The sequence below is a fragment of the Eptesicus fuscus genome, chromosome 5 (genome assembly GCF_027574615.1).
Source record: "Eptesicus fuscus isolate TK198812 chromosome 5, DD_ASM_mEF_20220401, whole genome shotgun sequence".
In the NCBI taxonomy this organism is placed as follows: Eukaryota; Metazoa; Chordata; class Mammalia; order Chiroptera; family Vespertilionidae; genus Eptesicus; species Eptesicus fuscus.
In genome coordinates, this window is record NC_072477.1 from 29,809,138 (window position 1) to 29,824,597 (window position 15,460).

General features: G+C 55.2%; 1 protein-coding gene across 1 annotated transcript in view; it reads left to right on the forward strand.

Moving 5' to 3' along the window:
• Positions 1–15,460, forward strand: part of SPTB (spectrin beta, erythrocytic) — a 68,758-nt gene that overhangs the window by 14,322 nt on the left and 38,976 nt on the right. Inside the window, exons 2-13 of the mRNA XM_008138950.3 lie at positions 3,518–3,669; positions 4,862–5,035; positions 6,045–6,139; positions 6,522–6,602; positions 6,943–7,058; positions 7,489–7,601; positions 8,401–8,588; positions 10,244–10,361; positions 11,007–11,165; positions 12,024–12,326; positions 13,231–13,381; positions 14,076–14,946. Of these exons, the coding sequence (XP_008137172.2) occupies positions 3,518–3,669; positions 4,862–5,035; positions 6,045–6,139; positions 6,522–6,602; positions 6,943–7,058; positions 7,489–7,601; positions 8,401–8,588; positions 10,244–10,361; positions 11,007–11,165; positions 12,024–12,326; positions 13,231–13,381; positions 14,076–14,946 (2,521 nt within the window). The remainder of the gene's footprint in view (positions 1–3,517; positions 3,670–4,861; positions 5,036–6,044; positions 6,140–6,521; positions 6,603–6,942; positions 7,059–7,488; positions 7,602–8,400; positions 8,589–10,243; positions 10,362–11,006; positions 11,166–12,023; positions 12,327–13,230; positions 13,382–14,075; positions 14,947–15,460) is intronic.

Here is a 15,460-nt window from a genome sequence, read left to right on the forward strand (position 1 = left end):
CCCAGACACTAATTCTAGCTCCTTGGTCAGAGTTTTCTGGGGAAGGCCTGACATGCAGGGAGGAATGAGGATGGCAACCGCCTGGGAAAGAAAGGGAGAGACACAAATGGGAATGGAGAGGCCCTGGACTTGATGGCCGCAGAGTCACGAGTAGCTCCGATCAGGCCATGCTGGCAGACTTGTCTCCTCTCCTGTGCTGGTGGGGTTAGGGCCCTAGAAATAAGGCCTGTGCTGGCAGGGCCTTGCCGAGGCCTCCTTTCCACAGCAGGTCCCTAAAGAGTAGCCCAAGTCCCCTGGGGACGGCAGGCCCGATGCACGGCCGCCGCCTGGGCCTTTCCGAACCACCCGGGTTCCCAGCCCAGCTGGCTCCCAGCCACCGCCTCTCCTGCACTTGGAAGGCTCCTGCTGGGCCTGGGCCACGCCGGGAGTGAATGTGCTGAGTGTGCCGATGTGGAGCAGCCGGAGCCGACGAGCTAATGGAAATTAATCCCCACCCCTGGGCCTTTTCTCTCCTGTGGCCAACATAGCTTCTCGGAATCTCTCCCATGTCTCCACCCTGCAGTGTTTCAGGTGCTGGGGATTCTGGGCAGCTTCACCCCAGCCTTCAAGTAAACGGAGGCCTGGACGTCCGATGCCTGCCTGAGCTCTAAACCTGAGCCTCCCATACTTGGGGGGCCAGGAGGCATCGTTCGCGTGCTGAAAACTGGGGGCATCGCACTGATTTATGTGCCAACCCAGCAGCCTAGAACTAAATCCCATGCACCCAGCTAGGCGCACTTTAGTACACTATGCTAGGCACAGGTGAGTGGGTCTCAGCAACCACATAGTGAAATGTTTGGATTCTTAAAGACAGAGAAAATGAGAGAGGAAAGGACTTTAGTGTTTTTATTTCTTATTGATTTTGAGGGAGGGAGAGAGAGAGAGAGAGAGAGAGAGAGAAGAGAGAAACATTGATGTGAGAATGGAACATCAGTCGGCTGCCTCCTGCGCACCCCCTTCTGGGGATTGAGCCCGAAACCCAGGCATGTGCTCTGACTGGGAATCGAACCAGCAACCTTTTCGGTGCCCAGGAGGAAGCCCAACCAACTGAGCCACACCGGCCAGGGCTAGGACTTTAGTGTTTTTAGACACTCACCTCTAAAGGGGCTGACAATTTCAGCCCCTTGGTCAAAAGCTCCACAACTGATTGGAAGGGCTGGCCTCTTAAAGGATAGATCTGGGTTGTCCAGCCGGTGTGGCTCAGTGGTTGAGCATCAACCTATGTACCAGGGGGTTGCTGGTTCGATTCCCCATCAGGGCACATGCCCAGGGTTGCAGGCTCGATCCCCAGCAGGGGAGATGCAGGAGGTAGCTGATCGATGTTGATGTTTCCCTCTCATTGATGTTTCTATCTCTCTCTCCCTTTCTTCTCTCTTTAAAATCAATAAAAACCTATTTTTTAAAAAAAGAACAGATATGGGTTTGGGGAACAGCTCCATGGGACTGCGGCAGACTCTGTGGGATCCAGACATGTCCCAGAATAAATGCAACCGTTTTCCGTTAATTACATCATCAAAACTTTAGTTGTATTTTACTGAAGCAGTCCTTGAAATCAGGAAAGTGGTTTAATTCGCTGCCAACAAAAGAATAAGGGGTCTTTTCCCTCCGAAACTTTGCCCAATGTCCTAGAATGAATGAATGCCATTTCAATTTTATATTTATATAAGATTTGTGTATTTAGCCGTAGTATTTTCTTTTCTTGGAAGTCTTATTTAGATGGCTGCCGTTGAATTCTCTATATACGATTCCAGCGCTCGTCATATTTATAATAGAGTGTGTCTGCCTGAAAAATAGGAGCCGTCCTTCCTGTCCTTGGATTCCCCACCTCACCCAGAGCCTGGCACCTGATGGGTATACAGTAAACATCTGCTGGGTGAATGAATAAAGGACCTGAGCTCCTAACACTGAAACAGCCGCGCAGGAGGAAGGAATCTGATGCTGTGAGCCTCAGGAGCCGCCAGGATTATACCCTCGAGGCGGTGCTGACTGGACTTCTCTTTTTGTTGTTAAATAGATATTTAATAATTTAAGAAGCCAGCCCTCCCACAGTTGGGGCTCAGTTGAGCAGACGACAGTTAGCCTGCTCCTGAGGCGCTGACATTCCCTCCTGGCGGTGACTGACCCTGGGGATCCTCCATGGCCCCAGGCCCAGCCACACTGCCAGCTCAGCTCCTGCCTGGAGGCTTCAGCCAAAGTGCCCAGAAGCCGGTTACCACAAACAGTTCACTAAAGCAAACAGATGGAGGTTCACTCCTCTTCCTCTCTTCTCTCCCTCTGCTTCTATTTTTCTACCACTCTTCTCTCTCTCTCTCTCTCTCACCCTCCCCGAGTCTTTCTCCTAGCCCAGCCTTCTGCCCTCCTCCAGCATCTTGGTCAAGCTTCCCAGCCCTCACTGGACAGCTCGCCAGGCTTTACAGCGGTGCTGAGAGGCATCCACCTGAGCTGCTACGGTGTGGGCCAGAAGCCTGGTTTGGCTGATGCTGACTTAGGATTGGGGGTGGGTGTCATGTCAGGTCCTGGGTCTGAAGGTGGAGAACCCCTGCCTGCCATTCTGGGTGTGAGAGAGAGAGTCATGGGGAGCCCCCCGCCCCCCCCCCCGCCCCAGCCACGCCTCTGTTATCCCTAACCCCACTCGGATCTCAGATTGCACATGGTCTCCCTGTCTCCTTGTTCATCATTCTTTCCTCCCTCCCCGGAGCTCCTCAAAGACAGGCAGTTTGTTTTCCCTTCACGTGTGGTCAGGCTGGCACAGGCCTGCACCAGCAGGAGCTGGATCAGTGTCCGCACATTCAGCCACGATACAGCTGTGGGTAGCCACGGTGTCGGGCGCCAAGCCTTGGGGAGAGAGAGGTGAGCAAGACAGACTTCCCTGGGCCCAAGGAGCCTGCAAGACAGACTTTAAATTAGTACAAGTGTGAAGAGAAGCATAAATGAGAAATGCAAATGCGAGGGTCAAGGCACACAAGGGGAGACCTGACCTAGGTGAAGGGTCAGAAGAAACTTTACGGAGAAGAATCTTATACCGCCAGGATGATTCCTAAAGGATGAATAGGGTTTAGGGGAAAGAGTGGGGTGAGGGAGGGGTCAAGAGGGACGATTCTAGCACAGGGAATATTTGCTGAATGGGTGGATTGGTGAAGCTGGCATTGAAGTCTAAACTCACTGGCACAGTGGTACAGAACATTCTGACTGGCACAGGAAAACAGATGGATGAAGGACGGGTGTCTTGATACTGTGCATGGAATAGGGTAGTGGGAGTTACCTCTTCATTGGCCCCGTCACAGCACGTGGGCCCGTGCTGCCACAAGGCTATGCTCTGATCACAAATGCTTCCGGGAAAGGTGTGGAATAGATACATCCACCTCCTTTGCCAGAGCTGGGGACTCTGGGATTCAGAGAAAACCCTTTGACTCCATGCCATTGCCCACTGACCTTGCCCACCTCGGGAACCTAACCGAGGACTCTTCTCCCCACACAGATGAGCGAGAAGTTGTTCAGAAGAAGACCTTCACGAAATGGGTGAACTCGCACCTGGCCCGCAAGTCCTGTCGCATCACCGACCTCTACAAGGACCTGCGGGATGGACAGATGCTCATCAAGCTGCTGGAGGTGCTCTCTGGAGAGATGCTGGTAACGCTCCTTGCTGTGCCGGGGCCGCTGTGGCTGGGGCCATCCCCCTTCAGGACAGATATGGTCTGGGGGCATCTCCAGTTCTCCTGGCCTTCCGGGTTTCTCCCTATTCTTTTGGGAGGTTTTCATACTTAATGATGCGAGGTGTCCCCGTGGCTGGCTAGGCTCTCTGACCTGTTCTCAGAATTTCTTGCCTCCTCTGGCCTCTGCCAGCCTTCGTGCTTCACCAGGAAGCCATGCGGAGCTCTTAACTTTCTCCACTTGGGATCTGGGCGTCTGTGGCTGGTCTGCAATGGCCCACCCTCAGGCTCCATGCGCAGGCTGAGATACAGGGATTGATGGATTCCCATTACCCAGCTGGAGAAATGTGCATCCTTCTTGGAACCAAGGGGAAGTGTGGAAGGTGCTGTCTGGTGTGTTCCACTGCTCTTATGAGTGGAAGTTTATTACAGGCCCTCTCGGTTGTAACCCACCAGAGGGAGAACCAGATTTAGGTCCATGTTTTCCTCAGTTACTTTCCTTGTGACCTTGGGCCTATCAGGCAAGACCTTCTTTGCGTCATATCCCCGAGTGTAAAACTAGGGAAATAACCCCCGTGCCTAATGAAGTGCTCTAAGATCCTCAGGGTCTGGATGGATGAAAAGGTAGCACATTCTTCTGTTGCCTTTTCAACGCCCGGCTAAGTTCTGCCTCTTACCCTGCATTAAAAGCCCACTAGTGAGAATTACCCCCGGGAACCCTTCAGATGATGAAGTTACCCATCAATGGTGGTCCCCTTGAATTTTGGCTGGGACCCTTGGGGGCTGAGGAGGGAGGAGGTTGGATGGTGGGATGGACCCATTATTAGACACCAAACTGAAAGCCACTCTGATCACCAGCCGGCAGTAAATAGTCCTTATCCCTGTGCTTGGCACGTACTAAGTGCTCAACCATCGGTTCCTTATTGTGTTTGAATACCATTTATCACCCACCCAGAAGGCTTTGTTTGATTGCAGGGTGCTTGAGGGAGGGAACCTCTGAACTTTGCTGAAAGAATGGGGTTGGAAAGAGTCAAGGCGTGAGTGTGGGAGTTGGAGTTGAGCCAAGAGGGTGGAGGGTGGCTGCTGAAGATAGGAGCTGGTCCGGGCTGCAGCCACCTCTGCAGTCACTACGGGGCCCCTCCATGCCCACGGGGGCCACTGCTGTCCCCCAGCCAAAGCCCACGAAGGGGAAGATGCGCATCCACTGCCTGGAGAACGTGGACAAGGCCCTGCAGTTCCTCAAGGAGCAGCGTGTGCACCTGGAGAACATGGGCTCCCACGACATCGTGGACGGCAACCACCGCCTGGTCCTGGGCCTCATCTGGACCATCATCCTTCGCTTCCAGGTGGGTTCCCAGAGGGCAGAGGGAGTGGAGGTAGCCTCTCCGAGCCAGGCAGGTCTGGGCATCTTATAAAATGGTGACTAAAGTGGGAGTGTGTGTGTACACTCTGGGGAGGCTAGGAAAATGCCGGTGGGAAGGAGTGACCCTCCTCTGCATCGTCCAACTGTTGAAGCTCCGGGCAGGCTGTCAGTCAGCGGCGTGGCCCTGTAAGGGAGAAGGGAGAATTTAGTAGCTGGGCTGAGGTCTGTCTAGAAGACCTGCTTTTTGTCCCCTTCCCCCTATATGTGTAACTTTACGGGTTTTGACATAGTTTGATTCAGAAATTGCAAAAACAGTACAGAAGATCTGCTTTTATGTGTTTCGATCAGAAACTTCTCTCTTCCCACCCTGAACTTCAAGGTTTGTTATTTATAAGGAAATTTAGAAAGCGCGGGGGAAGGAAGCAGGACCTTCCACCTGCTGGTTTGGGGACAGAAAGAGCCTCGTCAGAGGACGGAAGGGAGGGAAGAGGAAGGTACAGCTCTCAGACTGAAGAGCCCGGCCACGTGCTCTCTGGTGTCCCATCTCACCGTGTGTGGGGGGGGGGGGGGGCGGGGGAGGAAGGGGGGGGTGATGAAACAGTAACAACGACAGGACTGGGCACAATGAAAAGGCAAGAGAAGCTCCTGATCCAAATCCAATACTTCCGGCGTTAGTGCTGCTCCCGGCCTTGCCGGGCATGTTCCTCCTGAGGAGGAACCCGGCGTCGTCGTGTTTATTCTCAGCATCCCATCAGAGCTATCAAGTGAAGGCCATCTCGTCACTGCCCCTGCGTGCTGTTGACGCTGCCTGAGGCAGGGAGGCAGGCCGCTGGGACCCAGGCCTCAGGCTGTGGTGTTGCTGCCGGGCTGTTAAGGCAGACCAGACGGATGGCTAGGGAGGAGGGAAGAGGGAAGGAGCGCCCCATGCAGAGCAGGAGGGCATGAGCCAGATGCAAATCTAATTCCTCTCCCTCCGCTTCCTTCATCCCCAGATTCAGGACATTGTTGTCCCGGAAGGCCCGGAAGGTCGTGAGACGCGCTCGGCCAAGGATGCGTTGCTGTTGTGGTGTCAGATGAAGACAGCAGGGTATGCCCTGGGAACCCGCTGCTGCCACGTTCCCCACCCACCTGCTCCCCTGAGCACTGCCGTCCCCAAGGGACAGGACACCATCACCCAGAACTATAGCAGCTTCGGCGTAATGGATGCACAGTCTATCCTGGCCTGATTCTTTGGGGCCTGGAACACAGGGTTCCTTTCCAAAGCGGGTGTGGGCCAGACTGTGGGGTCTGTTGAGTGTCTGAGTCTTTGGGGCCCACGTTATGGGGGAGCCTCTGTGAGGCTTCACGGCTGCCCTCATGTGGAAGCGGCTTGAGGAGAGACGGGTCCATTCCTCTCCTGTGTATTGGCCCTTCAGTTCCTACACTGGTTTGGGACCTGAGCAGAATCTTAATGTTTCTCTTGGATGCAGCTACCCCCACGTCAATGTCACCAACTTCACCTCCAGCTGGAAGGATGGCCTGGCCTTTAATGCCCTGATACACAAGCACCGGTAAGAGGGCAGAAGGCGCTGTGGGGAGGGGCAGATCCCCTGCGGGTGTTGGGACACATTGCACTCAGCATGTAGGTTGCTGTTCAAGCTTCACGGGAATGTCACCTCGGCTGGCCTTCCTCTCACCCTCAGCAGCCCTGCCTCCCTTAACTTCCCTCTGCGGCCTTCCCAGGTGCGGGTGCTCACAGCTGCCCTCCGCCTCACCCCCAAATCCTCCTTCCACTTTTCATGCCAGTCCCCCTCCCTCCCTCTGCCAGGGCCTTGGCACCCTGCCAGGGCTGCCCTGTTGGTGGGGGTGCCGTGGCCCCCACTCCCTCTGACAGTCTGGCTTCGTCCTCAGGCCTGACCTGATCGACTTCGATAAACTGAAAGACTCCAACGCCCGACACAACCTGGAGCACGCGTTTGATGTGGCCGAGCGTCAGCTGGGCATTATACCGCTCCTCGACCCTGAAGGTGAGCAGCTCCCACTCCAGCCGTAACTGTAGGGGTGGGAAACGGTGCTTCTTGTGCCGTAGGGAGTGCCAGACGGACGGGGCACCTGGAGGGGTCTAGGCCGGGTGCTGGGCAAGCCATGAGCACAGCGAGGGGATGGCAGCCAGGCCAGCACTCTGTTTGGGGCCTGCCCTTCCGCTCCAGTTGGTTCCTGGCACCTCATCTGGCCTGATGGGGGCCCAGTATAGCCTTTGGGTCCTTCTTTCTTTCCTAACTTATGGTCCATCCTCTCGCTAAAATCTCAGGACCATTTCTCTTCCATTCCCTACCTGCTGCCTGTCACTTGGTGCCTGTAGTTGAACTTCACGCTGGAGAAACACGGAGATAAACCCTCTCAGCCTGACCTTTCCGGCTTCCAGGTCAGCCCTGAGAGCACCCTTTCCCCTTGCAGATGTCTTCACAGAAAACCCTGATGAGAAATCCATTATCACCTACGTGGTGGCATTTTACCACTACTTCTCCAAGATGAAGGTGCTGGCGGTGGAGGGCAAGCGCATCGGCAAGGTACCGAGTGTCTCGTAACCAGGGTCACCGCATTTGCCATCCAGGCCTTGACTGGGATGCTGCCTTTCCATCCCAAGAGCTTTGTGCCTGGGCTCCAGCTGCAGTCAGGGAGGGGCGTGGGGGGCAGATCGCCCCCACCAACTTCCTCTGAAGCCAAAGTAATGGCTCCCAGGCTGAATTCCAAAGCAGGTTGGCAGCCTGTCCTGAAAGGTGTCCTAGCCTGCACCTCTGAGCCCATCTTCCACCTGCAGACCCATGTCTCACAAATATCCCCCCAGGAACAAAACGGGCTTTTGTTTGTTGGTTTCCCGTAGGTTCAGGCCTCTTAGGCTCCCTGGTATACCAGGAAGCCACCCCACTGTGCAGACCCTCATGCCAGATTCCTCTCCCCTGCTGGGTCCTCAGCTGCTTGAGGGTGGACACCATTCCTCATTCATCTGTGTGTGCCTGGTGTTTAGCAAAGACAGTGCCTGGAAGCCCTCGATTCCTAATACGCATGGGAAAACGAACAAGATGTTGGCCCCTCTAGTGGCTGGTGTCCTAGCACAGGGAGCTGACCACTCTTTTCTCGGGCTAGGGGAAGAGGGGGAACTCCTGAACCCCAGCAGGGCCAGCTGCCTGCTGAGGTTGCCGGTGCACTTCCAGGCCATTCCTCTGCCTCAGCCTCAGCCCTGGGCCCGGAGAATACCCCAACATGGGATGCTCCGGGGCCGGAGAGAAGGAAGACCACCTCGCCTGTGGTCCTCCCTGACGCACCATTGCTCTTCTGATGAGGAGGAGTAATGAGGTGGTTCCCTAGGTGATCGACCATGCCATTGAGACAGAGAAGATGATCGAAAAGTACAGCGGACTGGCCTCGGACCTGCTCACCTGGATCGAGCAGACCATCACAGTCCTGAACAGCCGCAAATTCGCCAACTCCCTGACCGGCGTCCAGCAGCAGCTACAGGCCTTCAGCACCTACCGCACCGTGGAGAAGCCGCCCAAGTAAGGCCCCGGCACTGGGGAGGGAGGGTGGGCATCAGGGGCTGAGAACCAGCTGCCTAAAGGCAGAGCCAGGCTCTCGGCCTTGGGAAGTGTACGTGGGAGGTGTATTCTAGAGAGCTTCATCTCTGTCGCCTCCTTCATCCCCTCCTGGCCTCCCTGCTCCCAAGACATCAACCTATAGGAAGTGGGCATTGAGGAGTGACCCCTGACTCATAGCCAAAGAAAGTCGTTCCCCAGATCCCCAAGGGGGAGCAGCCGTGAAATCTCAGGCTTCCGCGTCTCTTCAAAGAGCCTGTGCCGGAGAGTGCCTTTCTCGTCTGTGCACTGTGCTTCGTGTTTATTTTGTGGTGATGCCCTCTGTCTTCCAAGCCTCAGAGCCCTCTGTGTGGGGCCCTGTTGATCACCAAGTACATTCTTGTTCTCTCCCATCTGTCACCTGCTCCTCAGCAGAGCTCTGAGCGAGCCCGCCTCTCGGAACTTCCGTTTCTCCGCAGCATGTTCAGGGCCTGGGTGGGTGCACGTATGCACAGATACACACAACCATACAGGCTCATGTGCATACATGCACACCCATGAAAACAGGCATGCACAGACACAGGGCATTCCTGCTCACCTTCTGTTAGCTTGCCCAGCTCTCTGGAAACAGATTTCTAGCTCCTCAGTAGTACCCTCTGCCTGTTCCTCCTCCTCTCATCTTCCACACTCTTCATTCATGACTCTCAAACAGGGAAAGGTGAGACACGGAGTCTAGAATGTCCTATAAACAAGTATCTGGTTTCTGGTTTGACACTAACCCACTCTGAAAGTCCTGAACCCACTCTGAAAGATAACATCCCCTGTGGGCCTACCAGGCTCTGCACACAGGGCTGATATCTCTGGGCTGTGTAGATGGCACTCAGGGCCACAGCCCTCCTGAAGTGCCTGTGAGCAGTCAGACCTATGAGGCTGGCCTCAGCGTGGGGACCCTGCTTACAGCTGATCCTCGACGGCCAGGTGGAGGATGTAGAAGTGGGTAGGTGCTTGCATACATGCAGAAATGTGAAAGTACCCAGTTACCTGGAGCCTGGACCTTAGTTCCAGACCTCATCCTGCTGCCAGGTCTCATCTCCGACACCTAAAATCCTCCCAGAACCCAGCCTGTCCTGCCCCCGCGGGAGCAGCTGGCCTCTGGCACTCGGCAGGAGAGCCGGCTCAGTAGGACTCAGGCGAACGCTACTTTCAATGCAATATGTTATGTGGGTGCCGCTGCCTCTGAGGACCTACTGACTCAATAAAAACTGACTAAAGTGCTAGTCAGAAGCCTTCCTCATTTATGAATAGGGGAGAGTTTATTTGTATGGATTGGTGAAACTCCATAGCTACAGGAACGCCCAGGCTATGCCAGGTAGCCATTCCCCCAGGGGAGCAAACGCTAAGCAAAACGCTGTGGTAGCTCTTGTGTTTTCTCCGGTTTGTGTTGTAACCGTTAGATCTCAGTTGGTGAATATGATAGATGTTTTAACAGACACGTGCACCTATAGATCCTTTTTACTTTCTGTTTTTTAAGGAAATACGCTTTGCTAGCCAAGCTCCAATTTACCCGGGTTCCGTGCTCACTTCACACAGGTTGGCTGTGGGATCTCCACATGCGTCTCTCTACCTCTGTTTCTCGGCAGGTTTCAGGAGAAGGGGAATCTGGAAGTCTTACTTTTTACCATCCAGTCCCGGATGAGAGCCAACAATCAGAAAGTGTACACGCCCCACGACGGGAAGCTAGTGTCTGACATCAACCGGGTACAGTAGTGATTCCCATTACATGTTACCAGTGAGTGACTGAGTTCTCGGGGAGGGGGCTGGGAGGGGTCACTGGGGCTGAACCAAGCCTCTTTCCATGGTGTTATTAACTACATGTGCTGGCTCTTTTGGGTGCTGTGAACCTAATTCTAAGAGGTCAACTCCACCCATGGTCCATCCACCAATTCAGCCCCTGATCAGATGCTCAGAATCCATTTTTGGAGTCAGTTATTATAATCTCGTCTCTGTTAAACATTAGATTTCTTGAAATATGGAATATTAACTACTTATAACAGAAAGGAAACACCTTCTAATATTTCTAAGGTTTAGATGCTTAATACCCCCTGGAAATTCTAATAGAATGGAGGTAGCCATTTACTAGTAGCCATTTGCAGCTCAGCCACAGAGACAAATAACATTATCCTAGGTCAAGTCCAAGGCAGGGTTAGGGGAAGAGGGATCTGGGAGCTCGTACCCAGGGCTCCCCGATCTTTGGTGAGCCCAGACATTCCTGAATTGGGTACATGTAACGTCCCCTGGGAGCCTAAATTCCTGAAATCACTCAGTGTTGGGCAAAAGAGATGGAACCCCCAAATCCAGATCTTCCTCTTGTGCCCCAAGAACCCTCCTCTGTCCCTCGTGCAGGCCTGGGAGAGCCTGGAGGAAGCCGAGTACCGGCGGGAGCTGGCCCTGAGGAACGAGCTCATCAGGCAGGAGAAGCTGGAGCAGCTGGCCCGGCGCTTTGACCGAAAGGCCGCCATGAGAGAGACGTGGCTCAATGAAAACCAGCGCCTCGTGGCCCAGGTAATGGAGGACACACTTCCAGAGCCCCCAGCAGTCAGCTGGGCTGGAGCCCAAGCTGGCGTCTCCGTGGTCATGGGTAAGCCTCTCCGTGGCCACGGATAAGCCTTTCCACAGGCCTGGCAGCCCTGCTCCCCAGGATTGGGTGGATCAGGATTCATCTCTGAGGAAGGAGTCTGCAGGACTTAAAGTCTCATTTTTAGGGAAAGAGCCTCACACTCCAAAAATGGCCCCTGAACCTGTCATCAACTAAAGCCAGGGCTCGAGTGGACATCAGGCAGTGGACCTCTGGGGGTGTGATATAAGCAGAGCATCTTATGTGTGGCAGACGTCCCTTTGGACTCTGGCTTCTAGGGCCGGGTCCTATTTCACTGGCTCAAAATTGACCCAGGCTGACTGTCCGTGACAGTATCTGTCCCTGCTCACTGGGAGCTTGGGAACAAATTCAATTCCACCCAGAAAGGGGAAAGCAGGTGTCCTGAGAACTGGAGAGTGTGCGCACCCCGAAGCCAGCTGTTCACAGCTGCATGGTTCCGAGTCAGAGCCCCTCCCTGCCCAGAATAGGGCAGGGCCATGCAAGGCGGGTGGTGAGTGCGGCGGGCCGAGAAGGGGTTGTTAGTAATGTACGCACAGCACACCCCCATGTATGGCACAGGGAGCAAAATCTCGAGTTTTTTTTGTTAAGGTTCTTGTGAGACAGTCCCTGGGACTTGGCTCTGCTAAGGTGGCTGGGAAAGACAGCAGAACCCAGCCGTGGGAATGCTCTTTCCCACCCAGCACTTGTTGCGAAGGGACTGGCGGTTTTCTCTGCATTTGGGGAGGAGCCCGGCTGAGCTGCCTGTGTTTCTCTCTGTGGGGCAGGATAACTTCGGGTACGACCTGGCAGCCGTGGAGGCCGCCAAGAAGAAGCACGAGGCCATCGAGACTGACACGGCTGCCTACAAGGAGCGGGTGCAGGCCCTGGAAGACCTGGCCCAGGAGCTGGAGAAGGAGAACTACCACGACCAGAAGCGCATCACGGCCCGCAAGGACAACATCCTGCGCCTGTGGAGCTACCTGCAGGAGCTGCTGGCGTCCCGGCGCCAGAGACTCGAGACGACCCTGGCGCTGCAGAAGCTCTTCCAGGACATGCTGCACAGCATCGACTGGATGGACGAGATCAAGGTGGGCCCGGCGCTGCCCTTCCCCCGCCTCCAGCCCTCCCCTTGGGCCTCAGTGCCCGTCCTGCAGTTAGCACATGCTTCCCTAGACACCCTCCCAACCAATCACGTCCCAGAATCAGAATGGAGAACCGGATGCAGCACAGTGTCTGGCTGCATCTGCCTGTCCACTGCTTGGCCCACTCTGCTCCAGAAAGCCAACAGCCCAGGTCCACTCTGTCCCCAGGATCAAGAAATCTTGGGTTCATAGTAGCACAGGCACCAACCTGCAGGGTCTAGAGAGACAGGGGTGAATGAGGAGCCTGGAGCATCCAGACCTGCCCGCCTAGGGGCAACCAGGAAATCTGAATCTCCCCTCCTTCCACCACAGGGCCCTCAACCCACATACACCTCCGAGTGACCATAGAACTTTCTAAAAACACACATGCCTCGCCCTAGCTGGTTTCACTCAGTGGATAGAGCATCGGCCTGCGGACTGAGGGTCCCGGGTTCGATTCCAGTTAAGGGCACATGCCCTGGGTTTGTGAGCTCGAGCCCCAGTAGGGAGCATGCAGGAGGCAGCTGATCCATGATTCTCTCTCATCACTGATGTTTCTATCTCTCTCCCTCTCCCTCTCTGAAAACAATAAAAATACATTTAAAAAAATATACACGTGCCCAGGCCTCAAACCTGGGCAAATGCAGGAGATCTAGTGAGGAGTTCATGGAAGGCGGTCCAGGAATGATTCCGATGGGCACCCCCAGTAGGAACCCCTGCCCTGGAGCCCCTTCTATGCCAAGCAGCAGCTGTTTTCCAACTGCACAGACTCCCCCAGCCCATGGACCCCCGCCCCTCTGGAAGGGTCTCTGCTCCTGGCGTGTAGGTCTCTGTACCTCTCCTCATCCCCTCCACCCGTCCTCTTTGCCAGGCTCACCTCTTATCCGCTGAGTTCGGGAAGCACTTACTGGAAGTTGAGGACTTGCTACAGAAGCACAAGCTGATGGAGGCTGACATCGCCATCCAAGGAGACAAAGTGAAGGCCATCAACACGGCCACGCTGCAGTTCACTGAGGGGCAAGGTGAGAGTTTGGATGTCTCCCTCAGAAGCCAGGGCCCCACCCTCTGGCTCAGCTCTCTGGCACCCCAGCTTGGATAAATCTCCTTAGCTTTAGAATTCAGCCTCTTTCGTTAGCTAATGGTGCAAGAAAGAAGCCTGAGGGATAGCAAAACTCTCCAGAGAGCGGGCAACTGCTTTGGTAATCTGTGATTAGAAGGTGTTTATAAGCACCAATGAGACATCACCCGTCCTTCATCCTCTCTGCTAGTTCAAGTTACAGCAGAGACCAGTTAGGTTTATACCTTCGGGTCTTAAACAGGAGACCCTGTTGTGTCCTTGAAGAATCATCTTGAAATTTGTATCTAAGCTTTTTTTTTTTTTTTAATTTTTATAAGAGTGTATTTGAGCCCAAACTGAGCTGATGGGGAGCAAAATCTCCAATGCTTTTCTCTGTGTCTAAGCTTTTTAAAAAAATAATTTCACGTAGTACATTTCGACTGAGAGTTGACCCAACTTTTAACCTCCCTCACCCCTGAAAGTTGACTGGGAACTAATTATTAAGAACCTGCCCTGCCCTCTGAGCAACCGAGCCCCCCTGCATCCAACCCCAAAGCTCAGGGAAACGTCAGGTTCCAGATCGTGTGGTACTAGCCTGGCAACGCGCCCGTGAATGAAGCCCTCACCCCTCTCATCTGTCCTCCTCCCATGCCTCCCAGGGTACCAGCCTTGTGATCCCCAGGTCATTCGGGACCGCGTCAGCCACCTGGAGCAGTGCTTCGAGGAGCTGAGCAACATGGCAGCCGGGCGGAAGGCCCAGCTGGAGCAGTCCAAGCGGCTCTGGAAGTTCTTCTGGGAGATGGACGAGGCCGAGAGCTGGATCAAGGAGAAGGAGCAGATCTACTCCTCCCTGGACTATGGCAAGGACCTGACCAGTGTGCTCATCCTGCAGCGCAAGCACAAGGCCTTCGAGGACGAGCTCCGCGGGCTGGACGCCCACCTGGACCAGATCTTCCGGGAGGCGGAGGGCATGGTCGCGCGCAAGCAGTTCGGGCACCCGCAGATCGAGGCCCGCATCAAGGAGGTGTCCGCCCAGTGGGACCAGCTGAAGGAGCTGGCCGCCTTCCGCAAGAAGAACCTGCAGGATGCCGAGAACTTCTTCCAGTTCCAGGGCGACGCGGACGACCTGAAGGCCTGGCTGCAGGATGCTCACAAGCTGCTCTCGGGCGAAGACGTGGGGCAGGATGAAGGGGCCACGCGGGCCCTGGGGAAGAAGCACAAGGACTTCCTGGAGGAGCTGGAGGAGAGCCGTGCCGTGATGGAGCATCTGGAACGGCAGGCCCAGGGCTTCCCCCAGGAGTTTCGGGATTCCCCGGACGTGACCAATCGGCTGCAGGCCCTCCGGGACCTCTACCAGCAAGTGGTGGCTCAGGCGGACCTGCGTCGGCAGAAGCTGCAGGATGCCCTGGACCTGTACACGGTGTTTGGGGAGACGGATGCCTGTGAGCTGTGGATGGGCGAGAAGGAGAAGTGGCTGGCCCAGATGGAGATCCCAGACACGCTGGAGGACCTGGAGGTCGTGCAGCACAGGTCAGGGCCGGCCCTCTCTTCCCGCCTCCCCGCCTCCTCACACCGGGGCATGCACTCCCCCTCCACCTGGTGTGGGAACAGCCTCTAACCAGCCGGGGCCTATCTGTGAGGCCAGGGGGTGCCCTTTATTAGAGAGGCCAGGCACCGGAGTCAACAATCGCTTTCTGTGGCTTTGGGCACTTCACCCCTGCGGCCTTCCTCAGAATAAACAAAGGGGCTCGTTCTGGTCCAGCTATTCAATGACTGTTTAGCTATAGCAGCCTGTGTTCAAATGGATTAGATACTGAACCCCTGACATGCAACGCAGAGGAAAGTCGAGCTGATCTGGTTAAGGCGGGTGGGAGGCTGGGGCCCGCCAGCTCTGGCTCTCTGTGGCTGTCCCTCAGCCACAGAACCCAGAGAAGCCACAGAGACCAGCTGGCAAACCACTGGTCTGCAAGGCCACTGCCACTCCCTGTATTCCGATTCCGTGGCACGCCAGCCTGGAGGCCTGCCCGTGTGCATCCGTGCATCC